This window comes from Scyliorhinus torazame, chromosome 11 (assembly GCF_047496885.1).
Source record: "Scyliorhinus torazame isolate Kashiwa2021f chromosome 11, sScyTor2.1, whole genome shotgun sequence".
NCBI lineage: Eukaryota > Metazoa > Chordata > Chondrichthyes > Carcharhiniformes > Scyliorhinidae > Scyliorhinus > Scyliorhinus torazame.
The window spans coordinates 20,031,865-20,057,433 of NC_092717.1; the positions used below are offsets into that span (position 1 = coordinate 20,031,865).

Below are 25,569 nucleotides of genomic sequence, written 5' to 3' on the forward strand. Positions count from 1 at the left end.
GTTGAAGGACTTGAGGACAGCTAATGTTGTACTGTTGGTTAAAAAAAGGAAGAAGAGATAGAGCAAGTAATTGTCAGCCTAACTTTGGTCAGGGAAAAATATTGGAAAGCATTCTGAGGGACAATATTAATCATCATTTAGAAAGACCGAGATTAATCAAGGATGGTCAGTATGGTTTTTTCCCTGGAATTTTGTGTCTGACTAACTTGATGGGAATCTTTGAGGCAGTGACACAGAGGGCTGATGAGGGTAGCACGATGAGTTATTTATATGGATTTTAGCAAGGCTTTTGACAAAGTCTAACATGGCAACGAGTCAGAAAACTAAGAACCTATGGAATCCATGGGAAAGTTGGCTTAGTGGCAGTAAGAACAGGGCAATAAATAAAAGGCATTTTTGTGACTGGAAGGTTGTTTACAATGAGGCTCCATTGTCTCTTGGTCCCTTACTTTTCATGGTATCTAATCAATGATTTAGACTTAAATTTAGGAAGCGTGATTAAGAAGTATGCAGATGATACAAAAATTGATCATATGGTTGATCGTTAAGAAGAAAACTAAATGCAGGAAGATGTCAATTGGTTAATCAGTTCAGCAGAAAAGTGACAAACGGCATTTAATTTGGAGAAGTGTGAGGGAACACAAATAAGAAAAGGGAATACACAATACATGATAGGGCATTGAGAAGTGTGGAAGGACCTTAGGCTGTCTCTCCACAGATCCATGAAGGTAGCAAGACAGGTAGATAAGGGGGTTACCATTGACCAGAAATTGAACTGAATTAACCCCAATAAATACAGAGGTGACCAGAGAAGGTTAAAGGCTATGAATGCTCCTGTGAGTAACTCACCTCCTGACTCCCCAAAGCCTGTCCACCATCTACAAGGCACAAGTCAGGAGTGAAGTGTTGGGTACTCTGCTACACAGACGAACCAACACGGTTGCGAATGGTACAACACAGTTTTATTTCAAACATCTATTTACACTGGTAAACTGTTTACTGAGGTTCGATCATGACCCTTGATTCTGTGGACCTATTCCTAATTCTATCATGTAGTGGCACTCAGCACATGGTGGATGTCTGAGTGACTGGCAATGAGCTCTGTGCCCTGAGCCGTCTCTTGCTCGAGTGCCCAGGAAGTGTCGTGTTCCCTGTTTTGTACTGTGTATGCTCTTGCCTGTGATTGGCTGTCGTGTTGTGTGTGTTGATTGGTCAGTTGATCTGTCCATCAGTTATGTATGTATGTATGTGCTATGATGTTTACCTGAAAATCATGACAAAGAGTGTGATGAAATAGTCTCCACTTGCCTGGAAGAGTGCAGCTCCAACAACATGCAAGAAGCTCGACCCCATCCAGGACAAGGCAGCCCACTTGATTGCTACCCTTCCACAAACATTGACGAATAGTGGCAACCTTGTGCAACATCTACAAGATGCACTGCAGGAACTCCCCAAGGCTCCTTAGGCAGTACATTTCAAACTCATGACCACTATCATCTAGAAGGACAAGAGCAGCAGATACATGGGAACACCACCACCTGGAGATTCCCCTCCACTGACTCAGCATCCTGACTCGGAAATATATTGCTGGTTCCTTCACCGCTGGGGTCAAAATCCTGCAACTCCCTCACTAACAGCACTGTGAGAGTACCTACACCTCAGAGACTGCGGCGTTTCAAGAAGGCAGCTCACCACCACCTTCTCAAGAGCAACTAGGAAGGGGCTAAATGTTGGCCTAGCCGGCTACACCCACGTGGAGGATGAGGAAATCCCACCCGTCGCATAGGCTAGAATTCAACGTAGGGCCCTTCAGCTCGCCCCGTATGAATGTTTGTTTCGACATCGCCTGAGTACGCAGATTGTTGATCCCTCAGCAGTCAGCCATTGCCCGTGAGTGCCCCATCCTCACCAATGGCTGATGAAGTGTTTGCAACCCTCAACTTTATATTGTAGGGAACTCACGCGGTCATCCCATCACTGGGTCAGGAGTCCCTGCTGCAGGATCTTCATCCCTGGGAATGGCCAGGGCGGCCATGGGTGCATCTACACGTGGATAAGGTCCATGTTCCCTGTAATCGTGGATGCCCACTCGAAGTGACTAGATGTGTACAGGATGACTTCAACAATATCCAGGGCCATGATAGAAAGGCTATGGGGCTCATTCAGCACCCATGGGATCCCATTGTCCTGAGGTCCTGATAACAGATAATGGGGTGCCGTTCACTAGCGAAGAATTTGCCCGGTTAACAAAGCAAAATGGCATTTGGCATATTCAAACCGCCCCATATCATCCCTTCTCCAACGGCCTGGGGAAAAGGGCAGGGACCTTCAAAGGGACATTAAAAAAAAATCCACGGGTTCCATGGACACGCGGCCGGCACAGTTCCCTCAAGTGACAAGGCAATCACCGCTGCGGAACTGTTGATGAGCCGATGACTGGGAACCCAGTTGAGTCTCATATTTCCGAGCCTCGGCAGGAAGGTGAAGGTGCAGCAAGAGATGCAGAAGAGGCACCATGACTTGATGGCGCCAGGGTGGCAATTCCACTCAGGGAATGCATTCTATGCCCGCAATTGTGGGGCACTTTGGTTCCCATGTGTCGTGCTGGGTTCGGTCTCGTACTAAGTTTAGGTTCAGGGGAGAGTTCAGCACTGCCAGAGTACGCAGAGAGAGCCCTCAGTCGACCGCCTTTGCTGTGAGTGCCCCGTCCCCACCAGTGACTGATGAAGTGTTTGCAACTCTCAACTTTATGGATACCATGTCTAAAACAATAAAACTGAGAAATTTTTATTTTTCACTAAAGTTTCTTGTTATCCTTCATATATTAATTTCTCATCTCTGCCAGGCACCGCCCTCAACCTGGAGACCCAGCCGTCTGAATCAAGGCTCCTGGTCCATCAAGAGGAGGATGACTCCAGATCAGAAATGGACACAGAAGTGTCCATACCTGCAGACAACATCGCATCCGGGACTGAGGTCCTGCCAATAACTCTTCAGAGGTCGGCCACGAAACGGCAGTCGACAAACCGATACACTCCACCCGAACCAGAGCCGCCAGAGGCGGAAGCACAGCCCCGGGCAAAGCCATGTAGAAGGCCCCCACCACTGGCGGCTGAAGGGGACATTCGGACTTTGGGGGTGGGGGAGGGGTGTTATAACCCCCACAAGGACCACAGGGAAACCATTGTTGATCTCCCTGCAGGACTCGTGAATAACAAGCTTCCCAGTCCAGCCAGCTGAAACTTGTTACAATCCACATAAAAGCCAGCCCAAAGCCGGGCCTGGTGTGGTTAGATCTCCCAGCAAGGACTGGACTGGGAGCGAGTTGCTGCCTTGAACAGAATATTGTATGTAGTTAAATAAACCTCTGTTCTCTTACCGCTGGTTTCCTCAAGTTACTGAAATTATCTTTTCTTCTAAAATTGTGAACGTTGTCACTTTCATATCAGGGATGTGTGGGTACAGAGATCAAAGATTAATTCAATAATAACAGCCAACAATTACATATTTTCCTTTTCACTAATTTTAGTATAATGTGGACATGATCAATGCTCTTGCCTTTTTATAACTAAAATAATAAAACTGAGAAAATCTAATTTGGTTTTTCACTACAGTTTCTTGTTATTCTAAATATAGCACAGAAGTGAATATATTGATAACTTATTCCCCAATATGTACCAATATCAGTTAGAGTCAACCAAAGTCTCCCACGAGTTGGCACCCATAATCTTAGCTCTTTCTTATGTACAATATAGTCTTGGTACCTTTTCTCCTTGTTCTCCAGGCACACCTTTCTCACCTCGCGGGCCAGGATCGCCCTATGATGCAAAACCAGTTTTATTTTAAGATTTCTACACAATGTACGTCATCCAATACTTTTCAAGTCTTTTTGAACAAAGGGATACATGTGTACCATAGCTCCCGAGTAACCCGAATCTCCATGAGAACCTTCTTCACCTTCTTCACCCTGGAAGACATAAAATTATAGGGCCCATGTGTAATGTACAAAGGACATATCCTGGGACACCACAGTTTCACCAGCAAACAAGACAAACATCTTTTTTATTGATAAGCACTCAATGTAATTTAGCATGACCAGCGACGTTCATAGCGAGGCCATTTTCTGAACTCCATTTACTTCCTCTCTGTCTATTGAAGCATTCACCGTCTTTTATTTATCCAATTCTTCTTTCTCTTTTTTTTCATCTTCAGATTTTCTACTTTTACTTTAGTTGAAAATTAGAAGCAGTTGCCATAATCAATGTTAACACATTGATTAGCAAAACTAAGTAACCATTCCATCCAGCCCTCATACTAAGAATTCTCCTAACACTAGCACAATGATACACATGTTAGTAGCCCCTTTGCAGGATTTCAACAAATGTTTCTATTCACAATTTGATTACTGTGAGTATAAATTAAGTGTCAGTAGTTATGTAAGACTGTTCCAGTTGAATCTAACCCTGTCTTGATTTGATGTCCACTCCACATCTTTTCAGCAAAGAGATGAGGGTGTGGTGGGGGGTGCAGGGTGGTCTTTCAATAGCAATTGGAAACTCATTTGTAACTCTGTGCTCTGCAGTCCATGGTCTCTGAGACGCCACATCATAGACTCGCTTAAGATCAACTTAAGCAATGGTCAAGTTTGGGATCTTTGTGGTTTTCCTGGTTCGACATCGGAAATAAAGAATACAACCTGTAAATAAATATTGGTCTCCTGATATAAGGCGTACGCCCACTCTTACAAGACGTGGAATGCATTTATTAAGTATTACATTTGAAGTTTACCATTGGTCCTGGGTCACCTCGTCTTCCTTGGGCGCCTTTAAAACCTCGGTAACCCTACAACATATGCAAACATGGACAGCAATCAAGTTTCTCCTCTGTAGGTAGCAGAATTTTGTTTAAATTTACTGTAAAGGATTGTTCCCTGCCATTATCTCTTCTCACATCGCCACCCCCACCCCACACCACCTCAATCCCCCTCCCCATCCCACCCACAAACACGTAGGAGTGGAATCTGATCACCAGGACTTTTTGAAAGAAGAATATACTTTTAGCGTTACTTTTGTTCTTGATTTTAAATTACCTTTGAGTGTTGGCACAACGAGGAAGGTCAGAAAGGGAGAGTTCTGATGACATCCTCATAGAACTTGTCAGGGAGGAATTAATAAGACCATCAATGTGACAGGCTAAATATTGGCAGATATGTACAGATTGACAGAGAATTGTTCGATGAATTTGGGGGCTTTGGGCTTGTTTATTCAACCCTCTCAGTAAGCTGCAATTACTTCTGGAAAGCCAATCACCCCAGTACTTTTAAATGTTACATGATCCAATGACTACTCTTAATTTACCCAATCATTTCCATTGTACTTCCCCACCCCAACTAATCTTAGCAACTTCCTTCATTATGGGCCTTGGCATCTCACCTTCCTTGTGGTGATATGCCTGTGGGCTATATCATAGTTGGAAGGTGTGCAGCCTCCAACCAGCAGGTGGCGGTATAGACACACCATGTGGGCTCCAGACCAAGGTCATGTGATCTGTGACTCCGCTATAAGGGGAGGCACATGTGGAGAAGAGGATTAAGAGGGTAATAAGTCATACATGTGAATGGTCAGTGCTGGGTACAAGTTCCAGAGGAGTAGTTAGCAGGCTCCACGATAACGTACACTGTATCAGATTGCTATCTTTAGGGCAGCACGGTAGCATTGTGGATAGCACAATTGCTTCACAGCTCCAGGGTCCCAGGTTCGATTCCGGCTTGGGTCTCTGTCTGTGCGGAGTCTGCACATCCTCCCCGTAAGTGCGTGGGTTTCCTCCGGGTGCTCCGGTTTCCTCCCACAGTCCAAAGATGTGCAGGTTAGGTGGATTGGCCATGATAAATTCCCCTTAGTGTCCAAAATTGCCCTTAGTGTTGGGTGGGGTTACTGGGTTATGGGGATAGGGTGGAAGTGTTGACCTTGGGTACGGTGCTCTTTCCAAGATCCGGTGCAGACTCGATGGGCCGAATGGCCTCCTTCTGCACTGTAAATTCTATGAAATCCTATGAAATCTTACCACACGAGACTCAATAAAAGATTCTGGTTTGGACAAGTCAAAGTATTTGGTGGACTCCTTCGTAAAATACAAAGGACCAACATTCCTGAATGTTAATTTTTAAATATCAGAACTGAAGTGGATGGGAAAGCAGAGTTTTAAATTGGCCTTACTGCCAGGTATCTCTCAACATGATCCTCCCTCTGATGGTCAGTGAAGTGGCAGTTCCAATGATCTGCCATTGCTTGTTCCACTCCTCCCCCCCCACCCTCGCCCCCCCCCCCCCCCCTTCTCCACCTCATGGGCAAGGCATGACATCAGTGCACATGAGCAAGAGAGTCAAAGAGGCAAAGGCAGCAGCAAGAGGAGACTCCCACATCGCTGCTCTGGAAATAGGGGACCATAGGACCTCCGGAAGACATAGTACAGGGTGTGGCACAAATCATCAAAGTACAGGACATTCCCCAAAAATACGGGACATTTGGTCACCCTGGCTATTTGTTCTACACTTGCCCTCTTACAGTCCTATTACAACTGAAGATTTACTATGTGGGGAACCATAGGGCTACCACTGTGTGCCAGATCTCAACACCAGCCACAAGGCTTTATTGACACCCATGCTAATCAAAGAATCCAATGGCAGAAGTTGCATATTTTAATCCCACCCACGGTAAATGCAACCATTCATCGCCCTAAACTAAAGGTGGCTAAATTCATCATGCATGATGGCATTGGTGTTGCAATTAGATCAGTTTCATTTTCAAGAGAGGTATTTAAATGAATGGTTTTCACACTGAAACCAAGAACAAGAATTAGTGTAAACTTACCCAAGGGTGTCCTTACATACCTTTCTACCCTGGGGACCTGGCAATCCAGGAGAACCTTTATCGCCTCGGTAACCCTGTAACAATGGCATTTACCTCAGTACCATTAAATACATGCAACCTCCACACAAAAAGCAAGCATAAGTAAGAAGGTTACTCTCTGAAAAACTTCCTGAAGTGGGAGAAGAACTTTACCTTTGGCCCAGGGAATGCTGGCAGTGCAGACATGCAAGGACATTCTGTTGAGGTGCCATCAATTCTTTGTCTTTCACACTACATTGGTTGTTCAAAAGATTGAAAACAACATAGGTTAGTCACTTTAATTTCCAAAAATTCAAGAGCGATTGGACTAACCCTTTCAGAAAGGAAACAATGATATTTTATGGCAACTGTGTGGTGTGACTTCCCACCTTAAAACTAGAGCCAAATCATTCAAGAGAGAATTAGGAAACATTTCACTCAAAGAGTAGAATAGGTGTGGAATTCTCTTTGACAAAAAGCAGTAGATCCTTGATGAATTAATCATTTCAAAATCTGAGATCAATAGGTTTTTGCTAGCTAGCGGTATTAAAGGTGGACGAACTGAGTCAGGATACAGATCAGTCATGATCTCCATAAGTGGCACTGAGGGGGTCGGTTAGCTCAGTTGGCTGGACGGTTGGTTCGTGATGCGGAGCGGGTTCAATTCCTGTAACGGCTGAGGTTATTCATGAAGGCCCTGCCTCCTCAACCTTGCCCCCCACCCCCCCACCCACCTGAGGTGTGGTGGCTCTCAGGTTAAATCACCACCGGTTAGCTCTCTCTCCCTAAAAAAAGGTCACCTGGGCCGATGGCAACTTTCATTTTTTCACAAGTGGCACTGGACAGATGTTATTGTCAACGATTTCCATTTTTTGACTCATGGAGCTGAATGGACGACACCCATGTACCTAGCACCAGTGTACAGTGTTACAGTGGTGTGGCCTTAAGGTTGAGCACGTCTATCGCACTGAAGCCCTGATCTCATTTGCAAGGGATATGGATGAATGCAAATGCCAGGGAATTAAGACAAAGATAGCAACGGGCAGCACGGTAGCACAAGTGGATAGCACTGTGGCTTCACAGCGCCAGGGTCCCAGGTTCGATTCCCCGCTGGGTCACTGTCTGTGCGGAGTCTGCACGTTCTCCCCGTGTCTGCGTGGGTTTCCTCCGGGTGCTCCGGTTTCCTCCCACAGTCCAAAGACGTGCAGGTTAGGTGGATTGGCCATGCTAAATTGCCCGTAGTGTCCATAAGGGTTGGGAGGGGTTATTGGGTTGCGGGGATAGGGTGGAAGTGAGGGATTAATGTGGGTCGGTGCAGACTCGATGGGCCGAATGGCCTCCTTCTGCACTGTATGTTCTATGTCTATGTCTTATTGGGCTTATCTCCCATCCCAAGTACCTTCTAACAGCCGGAGAGTAGCTCAGCTGACAGTGGCTTGAGAATATGCTCTTTACCTGCCCTCTTGAATGAAAGATGGGGACGCCCCAGTGTGGAACTCACAGTAAAAGAACATCAGGGTAGGAAAGACAAAACGCAAGCTCAAATTATTCTGAAAGAGGAAGTGAATTGCATTGGAAGTAGCCATTTTCATCATTAACAACAAAGCAATAAGGTACCTATGGAAGAGCTAATGTAGTGGAATTTGTACTTACAACACCAGGTAGTTCACAACAAGTCACCTCAGATGCCTTATTTGGGTTGCTATAAATATTGAACTGTTGTACGTCCACCTATAGGACAGAATGGAAGTATGGCAGGTGATTTTAGACCCATTCACTTACTCAGCGTTTTATAATCAGGTTCAAAAGTACCAAATTGTAATGTCAAATTACTCAGCTTTTGCACGTTAACAGACATGCGGCCAAGCAGGTACATGTATGTATGACCATAGGTTAAATAAGCAGCTTTAGCCATTTGATACGAATGCCTGGCTATTGGCCTGGATTTTTCAGTCAATGGAAAGGCGAGAGCACTCGTCACAGAGTTCGAAATAAGTTGCCCACAAAGGTCTAGCAATCGCTGTGGCAGGAATTCCCCCTTTACCAGTGGCAATTTCAATCTGCCGCCTGGTCAAGGGGATGCCTTGATGTGCCAAGGTACAGATGTCAACAAGGGTCACAATGAAGCATTCACAGACAACAGGTACGGGGGTTAAAAGCATTTAATAAACTTCATTTCTAATCGAAATTTTCAGGGATGAAGTCAATAATTAGGATGAGATTAAGATAGAGGATAAAACAAAAATAAACACTCTTTTAAAAATGTAAAAAGTTATTTTGAAAATTGGGAACTTTTTTATCACAATGGAGAAATTAGGTATTTCAGAAATATACATTCAATCGTTCAGGGACTGCGAGGATGTTTACGAGAAATTATGAGGTTGATGCACCATTTAAAACACTTACATTTCATTCAATAATTTGTAACTTAGTTTAAAACATTCATCAAAAATTATACCCTTAAAAACCAAAACCTCAGAAATAATTATCCACCGGTGGATTATTAGGGAAGTGGGTGGCACAGTGGCACGGTGGTTGCTGCTGTTCCTTCGCAGCGCCGGGGTCCGGGTTCAATTCCAGGCTTGGGTCGCTGTCTGTGCGTGTGTGGTGAATGTATTATGCCAATAATCCACCATGGTATTTGTATCTGTGCTGTTGCCCTTGTATTTGTATCTGTGCTATGCTGTTGCCCTTGTGGGCTCCTCCTATGGGCCATTGTATGGCATTATCCGTAGGGGAACATGTTAGGTCCTGTATGGGCTCCGCCCATGGCTCCTCCCTTTGAAGGGAGGTATGAAGAGCAGTCGACCTGTAGGCGGTTCTCAGTATTGGATCAGTCGCAGGCAGGCACTGTTCTAAGTTGATTAAAGGCGCGGTTTACTTCTACTCCCGTCTCGAGTGAATTGATAGTCGCATCAATTTAATCAACTTAAACGCAACTATGGAATTGGCCCTCAAACCTGACCACCTGCTCTTTATACCTCCATTCAAGGGGAGGAGCAATGCATGGGCGGAGCCGCTACAGGCCCCAGTATGTTCCCCTATGGATAATGCCATCCAATGGCCCATAGGAGGAGCCCACAAGGGCAACAGCGTAGCACCGATACAAATACAAGGGCAACAGCACAGATACAAATACAATGGTGGATTATTGGCATAATACATTCACCACAACGTGGTCTGCACATTCTCCCTGTGTCAGCGTGGGTTTCCTCCGGGTGCTCCTGTTTCCTCCCACAAGTCCCCAGGGACGTGCTTGTTAGGTGAATTGGACATTCTGAATTCTCCCTCTGTGTACCTGAACAGGCGCCAGAATGTGGCGACTAGGGGATTTTCACTGTAACGTCATTGCAGTGTTAATGTAAGCCTACTTGTGGCAATAAAGATTATTATTATTATTATTACGTTTTGAGGGTTTTACAGAGAGACTATCTGGGTCTGAGTACAAGTTCTTGTCAATTCAGTTGATTTCCTTTGATTACTGTCTGGAGGGGAACTCAAAACTACAGCCTCTGAAAGAGCACAGAATCACTGACAGCACCTTCCCGATTTCCACATCATTTTGAGCATGTGCGGATTCCCAGAGTTGCAGCCAGTTTCGGTGTAGCAACATTGGGAAACCCGACAATGCGCAATTTAGTGGCCCATTAGACACGGGCGCAAATCCTCAAATGGCCACTAAATCTCGTGAGAGGCCAAAACGTGATTTACGCTGGCGAGGGTTTGGATGGCAATGTTCCCAGGCCCCCTCCGATGACGGGATCAGGTTCATGCCCAGGAAGGATGTGAAACTGATTAGCATGATTTTAATGCATTATCATCGACTCAACAGGATTACTGTCGTATCTTCAGCCCTGATCGAATCTTCCAACCCATCAGCTGTGACATCACGCCAGCGCAAATCACTTCTGCTTTTTAAAAACAGGCACCATGAGCTCTAAGAGCGAGGAACACCACTGTCTCTATTGAGCACTAGGGAGACCAAGGGCCACTGGGCATCTCCGGGGGGGGGGGGGGGGAGGGGAGTTGAGCGGGGTGAGAGAAAGAGAACATCAGCTGTTAAGGGAAGAAGGCTTTACTGGCAGGGAGTCTGCTGTCTGTGCTGTGCCAGTCTGCTGTCTGTGCTGTGTGAGTCTGCTCTCTGTGCTGTGCCAGTCTGCTGTCTGTGCTGTGCCAGTCTGCTGTCTGTGCTGTGTGAGTCTGCTCTCTGTGCTGTGCCAGTCTGCTGTCTGTGCTGTGTGTGTCTGCTGTCTGTGCTGTGTGTGTCTGCTGTCTGTGCTGTGTGAGTCTGCTGTCTGTGCTGTGTGAGTCTGCTGTCTGTGCTGTGTGTGTCTGCTGTCTGTGCTGTGTGTGTCTGCTGTCTGTGCTGTGTGTGTCTGCTGTCTGTGCTGTGTGAGTCTGCTGTTTGTGCTGTGTGAGTCTGCTGTCTGTGCTGTGTGAGTCTGCTCTCTGTGCCGTGTGAGTCGGCTGTCTGTGCTGTGTGAGTCTGCTGTCTGTGCTGTGTGAGTCTGCTGTCTGTGCTGTGTGAGTCTGCTCTCTGTGCTGTGTGTGTCTGCTGTCTGTGCTGTGTGAGTGTGCTGTCTGTGCTGTGTGAGTCTGCTGTCTGTGCTGTGTCAGTCTGCTCTATGTGCTGTGTGTGTCTGCTGTCTGTGCTGTGTGTGTCTGCTGTCTGTGCTGTGTGTGTCTGCTGTCTGTGCTGTGTGTGTCTGCTCTCTGTGCTGTGTGAGTCTGCTCTCTGTGCTGTGTGAGTCTGCTGTCTGTGCTGTGTGTGTCTGCTGTCTGTGCTGTGTGAGTCTGCTGTCTGTGCTGTGTGTCTGCTGTCTGTGCTGTGTGTGTCTGCTGTCTGTGCTGTGTGTGTCTGCTGTCTGTGCTGTGTGTGTCTGCTCTCTGTGCTGTGTGAGTCTGCTCTCTGTGCTGTGTGAGTCTGCTGTCTGTGCTGTGTGAGTCTGCTGTCTGTGCTGTGTGAGTCTGCTGTCTGTGCTGTGTGAGTCTGCTGTCTGTGCTGTGTGAGTCTGCTCTCTGTGCTGTGTGTCTGCTGTCTGTGCTGTGTGAGTCTGCTGTCTGTGCTGTGTGAGTGTCTGCTCTCTGTGCTGTGTGAGTCTGCTGTGTGTGTCTGCTGTCTGTGCTGTGTGTGTCTGCTCTCTGTGCTGTGTGTGTCTGCTGTCTGTGCTGTGTGAGTCTGCTGTCTGTGCTGTGTGAGTCTGCTGTCTGTGCTGTGCGTGTCTGCTCTCTGTGCTGTGTGTGTCTGCTGTCTGTGCTGTGTGTGTCTGCTGTCTGTGCTGTGTGAGTCTGCTCTCTGTGCTGTGTGAGTCTGCTCTCTGTGCTGTGTGAGTCTGCTGTCTGTGCTGTGTGAGTCTGCTGTCTGTGCTGTGCGTGTCTGCTCTCTGTGCTGTGTCAGTCTGCTGTCTGTGCTGTGTCAGTCTGCTGTCTGTGCTGTGTGAGTCTGCTGTCTGTGCTGTGTGAGTCTGCTGTCTGTGCTGTGTGAGTCTGCTGTCTGTGCTGTGTGTGTCTGCTGTCTGTGCTGTGTGTGTCTGCTGTCTGTGCTGTGTGAGTCTGCTGTCTGTGCTGTGCGTGTCTGCTCTCTGTGCTGTGTGTGTCTGCTGTCTGTGCTGTGTGTGTCTGCTGTCTGTGCTGTGTGAGTCTGCTCTCTGTGCTGTGCGTGTCTGCTCTCTGTGCTGTGCGTGTCTGCTCTCTGTGCTGTGTGAGTCTGCTGTCTGTGCTGTGCGTGTCTGCTCTCTGTGCTGTGTGTGTCTGCTGTCTGTGCTGTGTGTGTCTGCTGTCTGTGCTGTGCCAGTCTGCTGTCTGTGCTGTGTGAGTCTGCTGTCTGTGCTGTGTGAGTCTCCTGTCTGTGCTGTGAGTCTGCTGTCTGTGCTGTGTGTGTCTGCTGTCTACTGTGTGAGTCTGCTCTCTGTGCTGTGTGAGTCTGCTGTCTGTGCTGTGTGAGTCTCCTGTCTGTGCTGTGAGTCTGCTGTCTGTGCTGTGTGAGTCTGCTGTCTGTGCTGTGTGTCTGCTGTCTGTGCTGTGTGAGTCTGCTGTCTATGCTGTGTGTGTCTGCTGTCTGTGCTGTGTGAGTCTGCTGTCTGTGCTGTGTGTGTCTGCTGTCTGTGCTGTGTGTGTCTGCTGTCTGTGCTGTGTGAGTCTGCTGTCTATGCTGTGTGTGTCTGCTGTCTGTGCTGTGTGAGTCTGCTGTCTGTGCTGTGTGAGTCTGCTGTCTGTGCTGTGCGTGTCTGCTGTCTGTGCTGTGTGAGTCTGCTGTCTGTGCTGTCTCAGTCTGCTGTCTGTGCTGTCTGAGTCTGCTGTCTGTGCTGTCTGAGTCTGCTGTCTACTGTGTGAGTCTGCTGTCTGTGCTGTGTGTGTCTGCTGTCTGTGCTGTGTCAGTCTGCTCTCTGTGCTGTGTGTCTGCTGTCTGTGCTGTGTCAGTCTGCTGCCTGTGCTGTCTCAGTGTGCTCTCTGTGCTGTGTGTCTGCTGTCTGTGCTGTGTGAGTCTGCTGTCTGTGATGTGTGAGTCTGCTGCCTGTGCTGTGTGTGTCTGCTGTCTGTGCTGTGTGAGTCTGCTGTCTGTGCTGTGAGTCTGCTGTCTGTGCTGTGTCAGTCTGCTGTCTGTGCTGTCTCAGTGTGCTCTCTGTGCTGTGTGTCTGCTGTCTGTGCTGTGTGAGTCTGCTGTCTGTGCTGTGTGAGTCTGCTGTCTGTGCTGTGTGTCTGCTGTCTGTGCTGTGTGTGTCTGCTGTCTGTGCTGTGTGAGTCTGCTGTCTGTGCTGTGTGTGTCTGCTGTCTACTGTGTGAGTCTGCTCTCTGTGCTGTGTGTGTCTGCTGTCTGTGCTGTGTGTGTCTGCTGTCTGTGCTGTGTGAGTCTGCTGTCTGTGCTGTGTGTGTCTGCTCTCTGTGCTGTGTGAGTCTGCTGTCTGTGCTGTGTGTGTCTGCTGTCTGTGCTGTGTGAGTCTGCTGTCTGTGCTGTGTGTGTCTGCTGTCTGTGCTGTGTGAGTCTGCTGTCTGTGCTGTGTGAGTCTGCTGTCTGTGCTGTGCGTGTCTGCTGTCTGTGCTGTGTGAGTCTGCTGTCTGTGCTGTCTCAGTCTGCTGTCTGTGCTGTGTGAGTCTGCTGTCTGTGCTGTCTGAGTCTGCTGTCTACTGTGTGAGTCTGCTGTCTGTGCTGTGTGTGTCTGCTGTCTGTGCTGTGTCAGTCTGCTCTCTGTGCTGTGTGTCTGCTGTCTGTGCTGTGTCAGTCTGCTGTCTGTGCTGTCTCAGTGTGCTCTCTGTGCTGTGTGTCTGCTGTCTGTGCTGTGTCAGTCTGCTCTCTGTGCTGTGTGTCTGCTGTCTGTGCTGTGTGAGTCTGCTGTCTGTGCTGTGTGAGTCTGCTGCCTGTACTGTGTGTGTCTGCTGTCTGTGCTGTGTGAGTCTGCTGTCTGTGCTGTGTGAGTCTGCTGTCTGTGCTGTGTGAGTCTGCTGTCTGTGCTGTCTCAGTGTGCTCTCTGTGCTGTGTGTCTGCTGTCTGTGCTGTGTGAGTCTGCTGTCTGTGCTGTGTGAGTCTGCTGTCTGTGCTGTGTGTCTGCTGTCTGTGCTGTGTGTGTCTGCTGTCTGTGCTGTGTGAGTCTGCTGTCTGTGCTGTGTGAGTCTGCTGTCTGTGCTGTGCGTGTCTGCTGTCTGTGCTGTGTCAGTCTGCTGTCTGTGCTGTCTCAGTGTGCTCTCTGTGCTGTGTGTCTGCTGTCTGTGCTGTGTGAGTCTGCTGTCTGTGCTGTGCGTGTCTGCTGTCTGTGCTGTGTCAGTCCGCTGTCTGTGCTGTCTCAGTGTGCTCTCTGTGCTGTGTGTCTGCTGTCTGTGCTGTGTGTGTCTGCTGTCTGTGCTGTGTGAGTCTGCTGTCTGTGCTGTGTGTCTGCTGTCTGTGCTGTGTGTGTCTGCTGTCTGTGCTGTGTGAGTCTGCTGTCTGTGCTGTCTCAGTGTGTTCTCTGTGCTGTGTGTCTGCTGTCTGTGCTGTGTGAGTGTGCTGTCTGTGCTGTGTGAGTCTGCTGTCTGTGCTGTCTCAGTGTGTTCTCTGTGCTGTGAGTCTGCTGTCTGTGCTGTGTGTCTGCTGTCTGTGCTGTGTGTGTCTGCTGTCTGTGCTGTGTGAGTCTGCTGTCTGTGCTGTCTCAGTGTGTTCTCTGTGCTGTGTGTCTGCTCTCTGTGCTGTGTGAGTGTGCTGTCTGTGCAGTGTGAGTCTGCTGTCTGTGCTGTGTGAGTCTGCTGTCTGTGCTGTGTGAGTCTGCTGTCTGTGCTGTGTGAGTCTGCTCTCTGTGCTGTGTGAGTCTGCTCTCTGTGCTGTGTGAGTCTGCTCTCTGTGCTGTGTGAGTCTGCTCTCTGTGCTGTGTGAGTCTGCTCTCTGTGCTGTGTGAGTCTGCTGTCTGTGCTGTGTGAGTCTGCTGTCTGTGCTGTGTGTGTCTGCTGTCTGTGCTGTGTGAGTCTGCTGTCTGTGCTGTGTCAGTCTGCTGTCTGTGCTGTGTGAGTCTGCTCTCTGTGCTGTGTGTCTGCTGTCTGTGCTGTGTGAGTCTGCTGTCTGTGCTGTGTCAGTCTGCTGTCTGTGCTGTCTCAGTGTGTTCTCTGTGCTGTGTGTCTGCTGTCTGTGCTGTGTGAATCTGCTGTCTGTGCTGCGTGAGTCTGCTCTCTGTGCTGTGTGAGTCTGCTGTCTGTGCTGTGTGTGTCTGCTGTCTGTGCTGTGTGAGTGTCTGCTCTCTGTGCTGTGTGAGTCTGCTGTCTGTGCTGTGTGTGTCTGCTGTCTGTGCTGTGTGAGTCTGCTGTCTGTGCTGTGTGAGTCTGCTGTCTGTGCTGTGTGTGTCTGCTGTCTGTGCTGTGTGAGTCTGCTGTCTGTGCTGTGTGAGTCTGCTGTCTGTGCTGTGTGAGTCTGCTGTCTGTGCTGTGTGTGTCTGCTGTCTGTGCTGTGTGAGTGTCTGCTCTCTGTGCTGTGTGAGTCTGCTGTCTGTGCTGTGTGTGTCTGCTGTCTGTGCTGTGTGAGTCTGCTGTCTGTGCTGTGTGAGTCTGCTGTCTGTGCTGTGTGAGTCTGCTGTCTGTGCTGTGTGAGTCTGCTGTCTGTGCTGTGTGAGTCTGCTGTCTGTGCTGTGTTAGTCTGCTGTCTGTGCTGTGTCAGTCTGCTGTCTGTGCTGTGTGTGTCTGCTGTCTGTGCTGTGTGAGTCTGCTGTCTGTGCTGTGTGAGTCTGCTGTCTGTGCTGTGCGTGTCTGCTGTCTGTGCTGTGTGAGTCTGCTGTCTGTGCTGTGTGAGTCTGCTGTCTGTGCTGTGCGTGTCTGCTCTCTGTGCTGTGTGTCTGCTGTATGTGCTGTGTGAGTCTGCTCTCTGTGCTGTGTGAGTGTCTGCTCTCTGTGCTGTGTGAGTCTGCTGTCTGTGCTGTGTGAGTCTGCTGTCTGTGCTGTGTGAGTCTGCTGTCTGTGCTGTGTGAGTCTGCTGTCTGTGCTGTGCGTGTCTGCTCTCTGTGCTGTGTGTGTCTGCTGTCTGTGCTGTGTGAGTCTGCTCTCTGTGCTGTGTGAGTCTGCTGTCTGTGCTGTGTGTGTCTGCTCTCTGTGCTGTCTCAGTCTGCTGTCTGTGCTGTGTGTGTCTGCTCTCTGTGCTGTGAGTCTGCTGTCTACTGTGTGAGTCTGCTGTCTGTGCTGTGTGTGTCTGCTGTCTGTGCCGTGTGTGTCTGCTGTCTGTGCTGTGTGTGTCTGCTGTCTGTGCTGTGTGTGTCAGCTGTCTGTGCTGTGTGTCTGCTGTCTGTGCTGTGTGTGTCTGCTGTCTGTGCTGTGTGAGTCTGCTGTCTGTGCTGTGTGTCTGTTGTCTGTGCTTTGTGTCTGCTGTCTGTGCTGTGTGTGTCTGCTGTCTGTGCTGTGCGAGTCTGCTCTCTGTGCTGTGTGAGTCTGCTGTCTGTGCTGTGTGAGTCTGCTGTCTGTACTGTGTGTCTGCTGTCTGTGCTGTGTGAGTCTGCTGTCTGTGCTGTGTGTGTCTGCTGTCTGTGCTGTGTGTGTCTGCTGTATGTGCTGTGTGAGTCTGCTGTCTGTGCTGTGTGTGTCTGCTGTCTGTGCTGTGTGAGTCTGCTGTCCGTGCTGTGTGTGTCTGCTGTATGTGCTGTGTTAGTCTGCTGTCTGTGCTGTGTGAGTCTGCTCTCTGTGCTGTGTGTGCCTGCTGTCTGTGCTGTGTGAGTCTGCTGTCTGTGCTGTGTGTGTCTGCTGTCTGTGCTGTGTGTGTCTGCTGTATGTGCTGTGTTAGTCTGCTGTCTGTGCTGTGTGAGTCTGCTCTCTGTGCTGTGTGTGCCTGCTGTCTGTGCTGTGTGAGTCTGCTGTCTGTGCTGTGTGTGTCTGCTGTCTGTGCTGTGTGAGTCTGCTGTCTGTGCTGTGTGTGTCTGCTGTCTGTGCTGTGTGTCTGCTGTCTGTGCTGTGTGAGTCTGCTGTCTGTGCTGTGTGTCTGCTGTCTGTGCTGTGTGAGTCTGCTGTCTGTGCTGTGTGTGTCTGCTGTCTGTGCTGTGTGTGTCTGCTGTATGTGCTGTGTTAGTCTGCTGTCTGTGCTGTGTGTCTGCTGTCTGTGCTGTGTGAGTCTGCTGTCTGTGATGTGTGAGTCTGCTGTCTGTGCTGTGTGAGTCTGCTGTCTGTGCTGTGTGTCTGCTGTCTGTGCTGTGTGAGTCTGCTGTCTGTGCTGTGTGAGTCTGCTGTCTGTGCTGTGTGTGTCTGCTGTCTGTGCTGTGTGAGTCTGCTGTCTGTGCTGTGTGAGTCTGCTGTCTGTGCTGTGTGAGTCTGCTGTCTGTGCTGTGTGTGTCTGCTCTCTGTGCTGTGTGAGTCTGCTGTCTGTGCTGTGTGAGTCTGCTGTCTGTGCTGTGTGTCTGCTGTCTGTGCTGTGTGTCTGCTGTCTGTGCTGTGTGAGTCTGCTGTCTGTGCTGTGTGAGTCTGCTGTCTGTGCTGTGTGTGTCTGCTCTCTGTGCTGTGTGAGTCTGCTGTCTGTGCTGTGTGAGTCTGCTGTCTGTGCTGTGTGAGTCTGCTGTCTGTGCTGTGTGTGTCTGCTGTCTGTGCTGTGTGAGTCTGCTCTCTGTGCTGTGTGTCTGCTGTCTGTGCTGTGTGTCTGCTGTCTGTGCTGTATGAGTCTGCTCTCTGTGCTGTGTGTCTGCTGTCTGTGCTGTGTGTCTGCTGTCTGTGCTGTGTGAGTCTGCTGTCTGTGCTGTGTGAGTCTGCTGTCTGTGCTGTGTGTGTCTGCTCTCTGTGCTGTGTGAGTCTGCTGTCTGTGCAGTGTGAGTCTGCTGTCTGTGCTGTGTGAGTCTGCTGTCTGTGCTGTGTGAGTCTGCTCTCTGCGCTGTGTGTGTCTGCTGTCTGTGCTGTGTGAGTCTGCTCTCTGTGCTGTGTGAGTCTGCTCTCTGTGCTGTGTGAGTCTGCTGTTTGTGCTGTGTGAGCCTGCTGTCTGTGCTGTGTGTCTGCTGTCTGTGCTGTGTGTCTGCTGTCTGTGCTGTGTGTCTGCTGTCTGTGCTGTGTGAGTCTGCTCTCTGTGCTGTGTGAGTCTGCTGTTTGTGCTGTGTGAGCCTGCTGTCTGTGCTGTATGAGTCTGCTCTCTGTGCTGTGTGTCTGCTGTCTGTGCTGTGTGTCTGCTGTCTGTGCTGTGTGAGTCTGCTGTCTGTGCTGTGTGAGTCTGCTGTCTGTGCTGTGTGTGTCTGCTCTCTGTGCTGTGTGAGTCTGCTGTCTGTGCTGTGTGAGTCTGCTGTCTGTGCTGTGTGAGTCTGCTGTCTGTGCTGTGTGAGTCTGCTCTCTGCGCTGTGTGTGTCTGCTGTCTGTGCTGTGTGAGTCTGCTCTCTGTGCTGTGTGAGTCTGCTCTCTGTGCTGTGTGAGTCTGCTGTTTGTGCTGTGTGAGCCTGCTGTCTGTGCTGTGTGTGTCTGCTGTCTGTGCTGTGTGTGTCTGCTCTCTGTGCTGAGTGTCTGCTGTATGTGCTGTGTTAGTCTGCTGTCTGTGCTGTGTGAGTCTGCTCTCTGTGCTGTGTGTGTCTGCTGTCTGTGCTGTGTGAGTCTGCTGTCTGTGCTGTGTGTGTCTGCTGTCTGTGCTGTGTGTCTGCTGTCTGTGCTGTGAGTCTGCTGTCTGTGCTGTGTGTCTGCTGTCTGTGCTGTGTCAGTCTGCTGTCTGTGCTGTGTCAGTCTGCTCTCTGTGCTGTGTGTGTCTGCTGTCTGTGCTGTGTGAGTCTGCTGTCTGTGCTGTGTGTCTGCTGTATGTGCTGTGTTAGTCTGCTGTCTGTGCTGTGTGAGTCTGCTCTCTGTGCTGTGTGTGTCTGCTGTCTGTGCTGTGTGAGTCTGCTGTCTGTGCTGTGTGTGTCTGCTGTCTGTGCTGTGTGAGTCTGCTGTCTGTGCTGTGTGTGTCTGCTGTCTGTGCTGTGTGTCTGCTGTCTGTGCTGTGAGTCTGCTGTCTGTGCTGTGTGTCTGCTGTCTGTGCTGTGTCAGTCTGCTGTCTGTGCTGTGTCAGTCTGCTCTCTGTGCTGTGTGTGTCTGCTGTCTGTGCTGTGTGAGTCTGCTGTCTGTGCTGTGTGAGTCTGCTGTCTGTGCTGTGTGTCTGCTGTCTGTGCTGTGTGTCTGCTGTCTGTGCTGTGTGAGTCTGCTGTCTGTGCTGTGTGTCTGCTGTCTGTGCTGTGCGTGTCTGCTCTCTGTGCTGTGTGTGTCTGCTGTCTGTGCTGTGTGAGTCTGCTGTCTGTGCTGTGTGAGTCTGCTCTCTGTGCTGTGTGTGTCTGCTGCCTGTGCTGTGTGTCTGCTGTCTGTGCTGTGTGTGTCTGCTGTCTGTGCTGTCTCAGTCTGCTGTCTGTGCTGTGTGTGTCTGCTGTCTGTGCTGTGTGAGTGTCTGCTCTCTGTGCTGTGTGAGTGTCTGCTGTCTGTGCTGTGTGAGTCTGCTGTCTGTGCTGTGTGTGTCTGCTGTCTGTGCTGTCTCAGTCTGCTGTCTGTGCTGTGTGTGTCTGCTGTCTGTGCTGTGTGTGTCTGCTGTCTGTGCTGTGTGTCTGTGTCTGTGCTGTGTGAGTCTGCTGTCTGTACTGTGTGTGTCTGCTCTCTGTGCTGTGTCAGTCTGCTCTCTGTGCTGTGTGTCTGCTGTCTGTGCTGTGTGAGTCTGCTGTCTGTGCTGTGTGTGTCTGCTGTCTGTGCTGTGTGGGTCTGCTGTCTGTGCTGTGCGTGTCTGCTGTCTGTGCTGTGTCAGTCTGCTGTCTGTGCTGTCTCAGTGTGCTCTCTGTGCTGTGTGTCTGCTGTCTGTGCTGTGTGAGTCTGCTGTCTGTGCTGTGCGTGTCTGCTGTCTGTGCTGTGTCAGTCTGCTGTCTGTGCTGTCTCAGTGTGCTCTCTGTGCTGTGTGTCTGCTGTCTGTCTCTGCTGTCTGTGCTGTGTGAGTCTGCTGTCTGTGCTGTGTGTCTGCTGTCTGTGCTGTGTGTGTCTGCTGTCTGTGCTGTGTGAGTCTGCTGTCTGTTCTGTGTGTGTCTGCTGTCTGTGCTGTGTGAGTCTGCTCTCTGTGCTGTGTGAGTCTGCTGTCTGTGCTGTGTGAGTCTGCTGTCTGTGCTGTGTCAGTCTGCTGTCTGTGCTGTCTCAGTGTGTTCTCTGTGCTGTGTGTCTGCTGTCTGTGCTGTGTGAGTCTGCTGTCTGTGCTGTGTGAGTCTGCTCTCTGTGCTGTGTGAGTCTGCCCTCTGTGCTGTGTGAGTCTGCTGTCTGTGCTGTGTGAGTCTGCTGTCTGTGCTGTGTGTGTCTGCTGTCTGTGCTGTGTGAGTGTCTGCTGTCTGTGCTGTGTGAGTCTGCTGTCTGTGCTGTGTGTGTCTGCTGTCTGTGCTGTGTGAGTCTGCTGTCTGTGCTGTGTGAGTCTGCTGTCTGTGCTGTGTGAGTCTGCTGTCTGTGCTGTGTGAGTCTGCTGTCTGTGCTGTGTGAGTCTGCTGTCTGTGCTGTGCGTGTCTGCTGTCTGTGCTGTGTGAGTCTGCTGTCTGTCCTGTGTGAGTCTGCTGTCTGTGCTGTGCGTGTCTGCAATCTGTGCTGTGTGCCTGCTGTCTGTGCTGTGTGAGTCTGCTCTCTGTGTTGTGTGAGTGTCTGCTCTCTGTGCTGTGTGAGTTTGCTGTCTGTGCTGTGTGAGTCTGCTGTCTGTGCTGTGAGTCTGCTGTCTGTGCTGTGTGAGTCTGCTGTCTGTGCTGTGTGAGTCTGCTGTCTGTGCTGTGTGAGTCTGCTGTCTGTGGTGTGTGAGTCTGCTGTCTGTGCTGTGTGAGTCTGCTGTCTGTGCTGTGTGAGTCTGCTGTCTGTGCTGTCTGACTCTCCTGTCTGTGCTGTGCGTGTCTGCTCTCTGTGCTGTGTGTGTCTGCTGTCTGTGCTGTGTGAGTCTGCTTTCTGTGCTGTGTGAGTCTGCTGTCTGTGCTGTGTGTGTCTGCTCTCTGTGCTGTGTGAGTCTGCTGTCTGTGCTGCGTGAGTCTGCTCTCTGTGCTGTGTGAGTGTGCAGTCTGTGCTGTGTGTCTGCTGTCTGTGCTGTGTGAGTCTGCTGTCTGTGCTGTGTGAGTCTGCTGTCTGTTCTGTGTGTGTCTGCTGTCTGTGCTGTGTGAGTCTGCTGTCTGTGCTGTGTGAGTCTGCTGTCTGTGCTGTGTGAGTCTGCTGTCTGTGCTGTGTGAGTCTGCTCTCTGTGCTGTGTGTGTCTGCTGTCTGTGCTGTGTGAGTCTGCTGTCTGTGCTGTGTGAGTCTGCTGTCTGTGCTGTGTGAGTCTGCTCTCTGTGCTGTGTGAGTCTGCTCTCTGTGCTGTGTGAGTCTGCTGTCTGTGCTGTGTGAGTCTGCTCTCTGTGCTGTGTGTCTGCTGTCTGTGCTGTGTGAGTCTGCTGTCTGTGCTGTGTCAGTCTGCTGTCTGTGCTGTGTCAGTCTGCTCTCTGTGCTGTGTGTGTCTGCTGTCTGTGCTGTGTGAGTCTGCCGTCTGTGCTGTGTGAGTCTGCTGTCTGTGCTGTGTGTCTGCTGGCTGTGCTGTGTGTCTGCTGTCTGTGCTGTGTGAGTCTGCTGTCTGTGCTGTGTGGCTGCTGTCTGTGCTGTGCGTGTCTGCTCTCTGTGCTGTGTGAGTCTGCTGTCTGTGCTGTGTGAGTCTGCTGTCTGTGCTGTGTGAGTCTGCTGTCTGTGCTGTGTGTATGCTGTCTGTGCTGTGTGTCTGCTGTCTGTGCTGTGTGTCTGCTGTCTGTGCTGTGTGAGTCTGCTGTCTGTGCTGTGTGAGTCTGCTGTCTGTGCTGTGTGTGTCTGCTGTCTGTGCTGTCTCAGTCTGCTGTCTGTGCTGTGTGTGTCTGCTGTCTGTGCTGTGTGAGTCTGCTGTCTGTGCTGTGTGAGTCTGCTGTCTGTGCTGTGTGTCTGCTGTCTGTGCTGTGTGTCTGCTGTCTGTGCTGTGTGAGTCTGCTGTCTGTGCTGTGTGTCTGCTGTCTGTGCTGTGTGTCTGCTGTCTGTGCTGTGTGTCTGCTGTCTGTGCTGTGTGTCTGCTGTCTGTGCTGTGTGAGTCTGCTCTCTGTGCTGTGTGTCTGCTCTCTGTGCTGTGTGTCTGCTGTCTGTGCTGTGTGAGTCTGCTGTCTGTGCTGTGTGTCTGCTGTCTGTGCTGTGTGTGACTGCTGTCTCTGCTGTGTGAGTCTGCTCTCTGTGCTGTGTGTGTCTGCTGTCTGTGCTGTGTGTGTCTGCTGTCTGTGCTGTGTGAGTCTGCTGTCTGTGAAGTGTGAGTCTGCTCTCTGTGCTGTGTGTGTCTGCTGTCTGTGCTGTGTGAGTCTGCTCTCTGTGCTGTGTGAGTCTGCTGTCTGTGCTGTGTGTCTGCTGTCTGTGCTGTGTGAGTCTGCTGTCTGTGCTGTGTGAGTCTGCTGTCTGTGCTGTGTGAGTCTGCTGTCTGTGCTGTGTGTGTCTGCTGTCTGTGCTGTGTGAGTCTGCTGTCTGTGCTATGTGTGTCTGCTGTCTGTGCTGTGTGAGTCTGCTGTCTGTGCTGTGTGTCTGATGTCTGTGCTGTGTGTGTCTGCTCTCTGTGCTGTGAGTCTGCTGTCTACTGTGTGAGTCTGCTGTCTGTGCTGTGTGTGTCTGCTGTCTGTGCCGTGTGTGTCTGCTGTCTGTGCTGTGTGTGTCTGCTGTCTGTGCTGTGTGTGTCAGCTGTCTGTGCTGTGTGTCTGCTGTCTGTGCTGTGTGTGTCTGCTGTCTGTGCTGTGTGAGTCTGCTGTCTGTGCTGTGTGTCTGTTGTCTGTGCTTTGTGTCTGCTGTCTGTGCTGTGTGTGTCTGCTGTCTGTGCTGTGCGAGTCTGCTGTCTGTGCTGTGTGAGTCTGCTGTCTGTGCTGTGTGAGTCTGCTGTCTGTACTGTGTGTCTGCTGTCTGTGCTGTGTGAGTCTGCTGTCTGTGCTGTGTGTGTCTGCTGTCTGTGCTGTGTGTGTCTGCTGTATGTGCTGTGTGAGTCTGCTGTCTGCTGTGTGTGTCTGCTGTCTGTGCTGTGTGAGTCTGCTGTCTGTGCTGTGTGTCTGCTGTCTGTGCTGTGTGAGTCTGCTGTCTGTGCTGTGTGTCTGCTGTCTGTGCTGTGTGAGTCTGCTGTCTGTGCTGTGTTTGTCTGCTGTCTGTGCTGTGTGTGTCTGCTGTATGTGCTGTGTTAGTCTGCTGTCTGTGCTGTGTGAGTCTGCTCTCTGTGCTGTGTGTGTCTGCTGTCTGTGCTGTGTGAGTCTGCTGTCTGTGCTGTGTGTGTCTGCTGTCTGTGCTGTGTGAGTCTGCTGTCTGTGCTGTGTGTGTCTGCTGTCTGTGCTGTGTGTCTGCTGTCTGTGCTGTGTGAGTCTGCTGTCTGTGCTGTGTGTCTGCTGTCTGTGATGTGTGAGTCTGCTGTCTGTGCTGTGTGTGTCTGCTGTCTGTGCTGTGTGTGTCTGCTGTATGTGCTGTGTTAGTCTGCTGTCAGTGCTGTGTGTCTGCTGTCTGTGCTGTGTGTGTCTGCTGTCTGTGATGTGTGAGTCTGCTGTCTGTGCTGTGTGAGTCTGCTGTCTGTGCTGTGAGTCTGCTGTCTGTGCTGTGTGAGTCTGCTGTCTGTGCTGTGTGAGTCTGCTGTCTGTGCTGTGTGTGTCTGCTGTCTGTGCTGTGTGAGTCTGCTGTCTGTGCTGTGTGAGTCTGCTGTCTGTGCTGTGTGAGTCTGCTGTCTGTGCTGTGTGTGTCTGCTCTCTGTGCTGTGTGAGTCTGCTGTCTGTGCTGTGTGAGTCTGCTGTCTGTGCTGTGTGTCTGCTGTCTGTGCTGTGTGTCTGCTGTCTGTGCTGTGTGAGTCTGCTGTCTGTGCTGTGTGAGTCTGCTGTCTGTGCTGTGTGTGTCTGGTCTCTGTGCTGTGTGAGTCTGCTGTCTGTGCTGTGTGAGTCTGCTGTCTGTGCTGTGTGAGTCTGCTGTCTGTGCTGTGTGAGTGTGCTGTCTGTGCTGTGTGTGTCTGCTGTCTGTGCTGTGTGAGTCTGCTCTCTGTGCTGTGTGTCTGCTGTCTGTGCTGTGAGTCTGCTGTCTGCGCTGTGAGTCTGCTGTCTGTGCTGTGTGAGTCTGCTGTCTGTGCTGTGTGAGTCTGCTGTCTGTGCTGTGTGTGTCTGCTGTCTGTGCTGTGTGAGTCTGCTCTCTGTGCTGTGTGTCTGCTGTCTGTGCTGTGTGTCTGCTGTCTGTGCTGTATGAGTCTGCTCTCTGTGCTGTGTGTCTGCTGTCTGTGCTGTGTGTCTGCTGTCTGTGCTGTGTGAGTCTGCTGTCTGTGCTGTGTGAGTCTGCTGTCTGTGCTGTGTGTGTCTGCTCTCTGTGCTGTGTGAGTCTGCTGTCTGTGCTGTGTGAGTCTGCTGTCTGTGCTGTGTGAGTCTGCTGTCTGTGCTGTGTGTGTCTGCTGTCTGTGCTGTGTGAGTCTGCTGTCTGTGCTGTGTGAGTCTGCTGTCTGTGCTGTGTGAGTCTGCTCTCTGCGCTGTGTGTGTCTGCTGTCTGTGCTGTGTGAGTCTGCTCTCTGTGCTGTGTGTCTGCTGTCTGTGCTGTGTGTCTGCTGTCTGTGCTGTGTGAGTCTGCTGTCTGTGCTGTGTGTGTCTGCTGTCTGTGCTGTGTGAGTCTGCTGTCTGTGCTGTGTGTGTCTGCTGTCTGTGCTGTGTGAGTCTGCTCTCTGTGCTGTGTGTCTGCTGTCTGTGCTGTGTGTCTGCTGTCTGTGCTGTATGAGTCTGCTCTCTGTGCTGTGTGTCTGCTGTCTGTGCTGTGTGTCTGCTGTCTGTGCTGTGTGAGTCTGCTGTCTGTGCTGTGTGAGTCTGCTGTCTGTGCTGTGTGTGTCTGCTCTCTGTGCTGTGCGTCTGCTGTCTGTGCTGTGTGTCTTCTGTCTGTGCTGTGTGAGTCTCCTGTCTGTGCTGTGAGTCTGCTGTCTGTGCTGTGTGTCTGCTGTCTGTGCTGTGTGTGTCTGCTCTCTATGCTGTGTGTCTGCTGTCTGCGCTGTGAGTCTGCTGTCTGTGCTGTGTGAGTCTGCTGTCTGTGCTGTGAGTCTGCTGTCTGTGCTGTGTGTCTGCTGTCTGTGCTGTGTGAGTCTGCTGTCTGTGCTGTGTGTCTGCTGTCTGTGCTGTGAGTCTGCTGTCTGTGCTGTGTGAGTCTGCTGTCTGTGCTGTGTGAGTCTGCTCTCTGTGCTGTGCGTCTGCTGTCTGTGCTGTGTGTCTGCTGTCTGTGCTGTGTGAGTCTCCTGTCTGTGCTGTGAGTCTGCTGTCTGTGCTGTGTGTCTGCTGTCTGTGCTGTGTGTGTCTGCTCT

At 50.6% G+C, this 25,569-nt stretch overlaps 1 protein-coding gene across 3 annotated transcripts in view; it reads right to left on the reverse strand.

The window, feature by feature from the left end:
- LOC140385154 (uncharacterized) overlaps positions 1-25,569 on the reverse strand; it is a 94,235-nt gene that overhangs the window by 35,826 nt on the left and 32,840 nt on the right. For 2 of the 3 annotated variants that reach the window (XM_072467009.1, XM_072467007.1), the window contains 6 exons: positions 8,541-8,618; positions 7,062-7,139; positions 6,890-6,943; positions 4,789-4,842; positions 3,914-3,967; positions 3,765-3,818 (listed from right to left, as the gene is read on the reverse strand). In XM_072467009.1, the coding sequence (XP_072323110.1) occupies positions 3,765-3,818; positions 3,914-3,967; positions 4,789-4,842; positions 6,890-6,943; positions 7,062-7,139; positions 8,541-8,618 (372 nt within the window). Of the gene's footprint in view, positions 1-3,764; positions 3,819-3,913; positions 3,968-4,787; positions 4,843-6,889; positions 6,944-7,061; positions 7,140-8,540; positions 8,619-25,569 lie in introns of all 3 variants that reach the window. The other variant, XM_072467008.1, reaches the window with a different exon arrangement.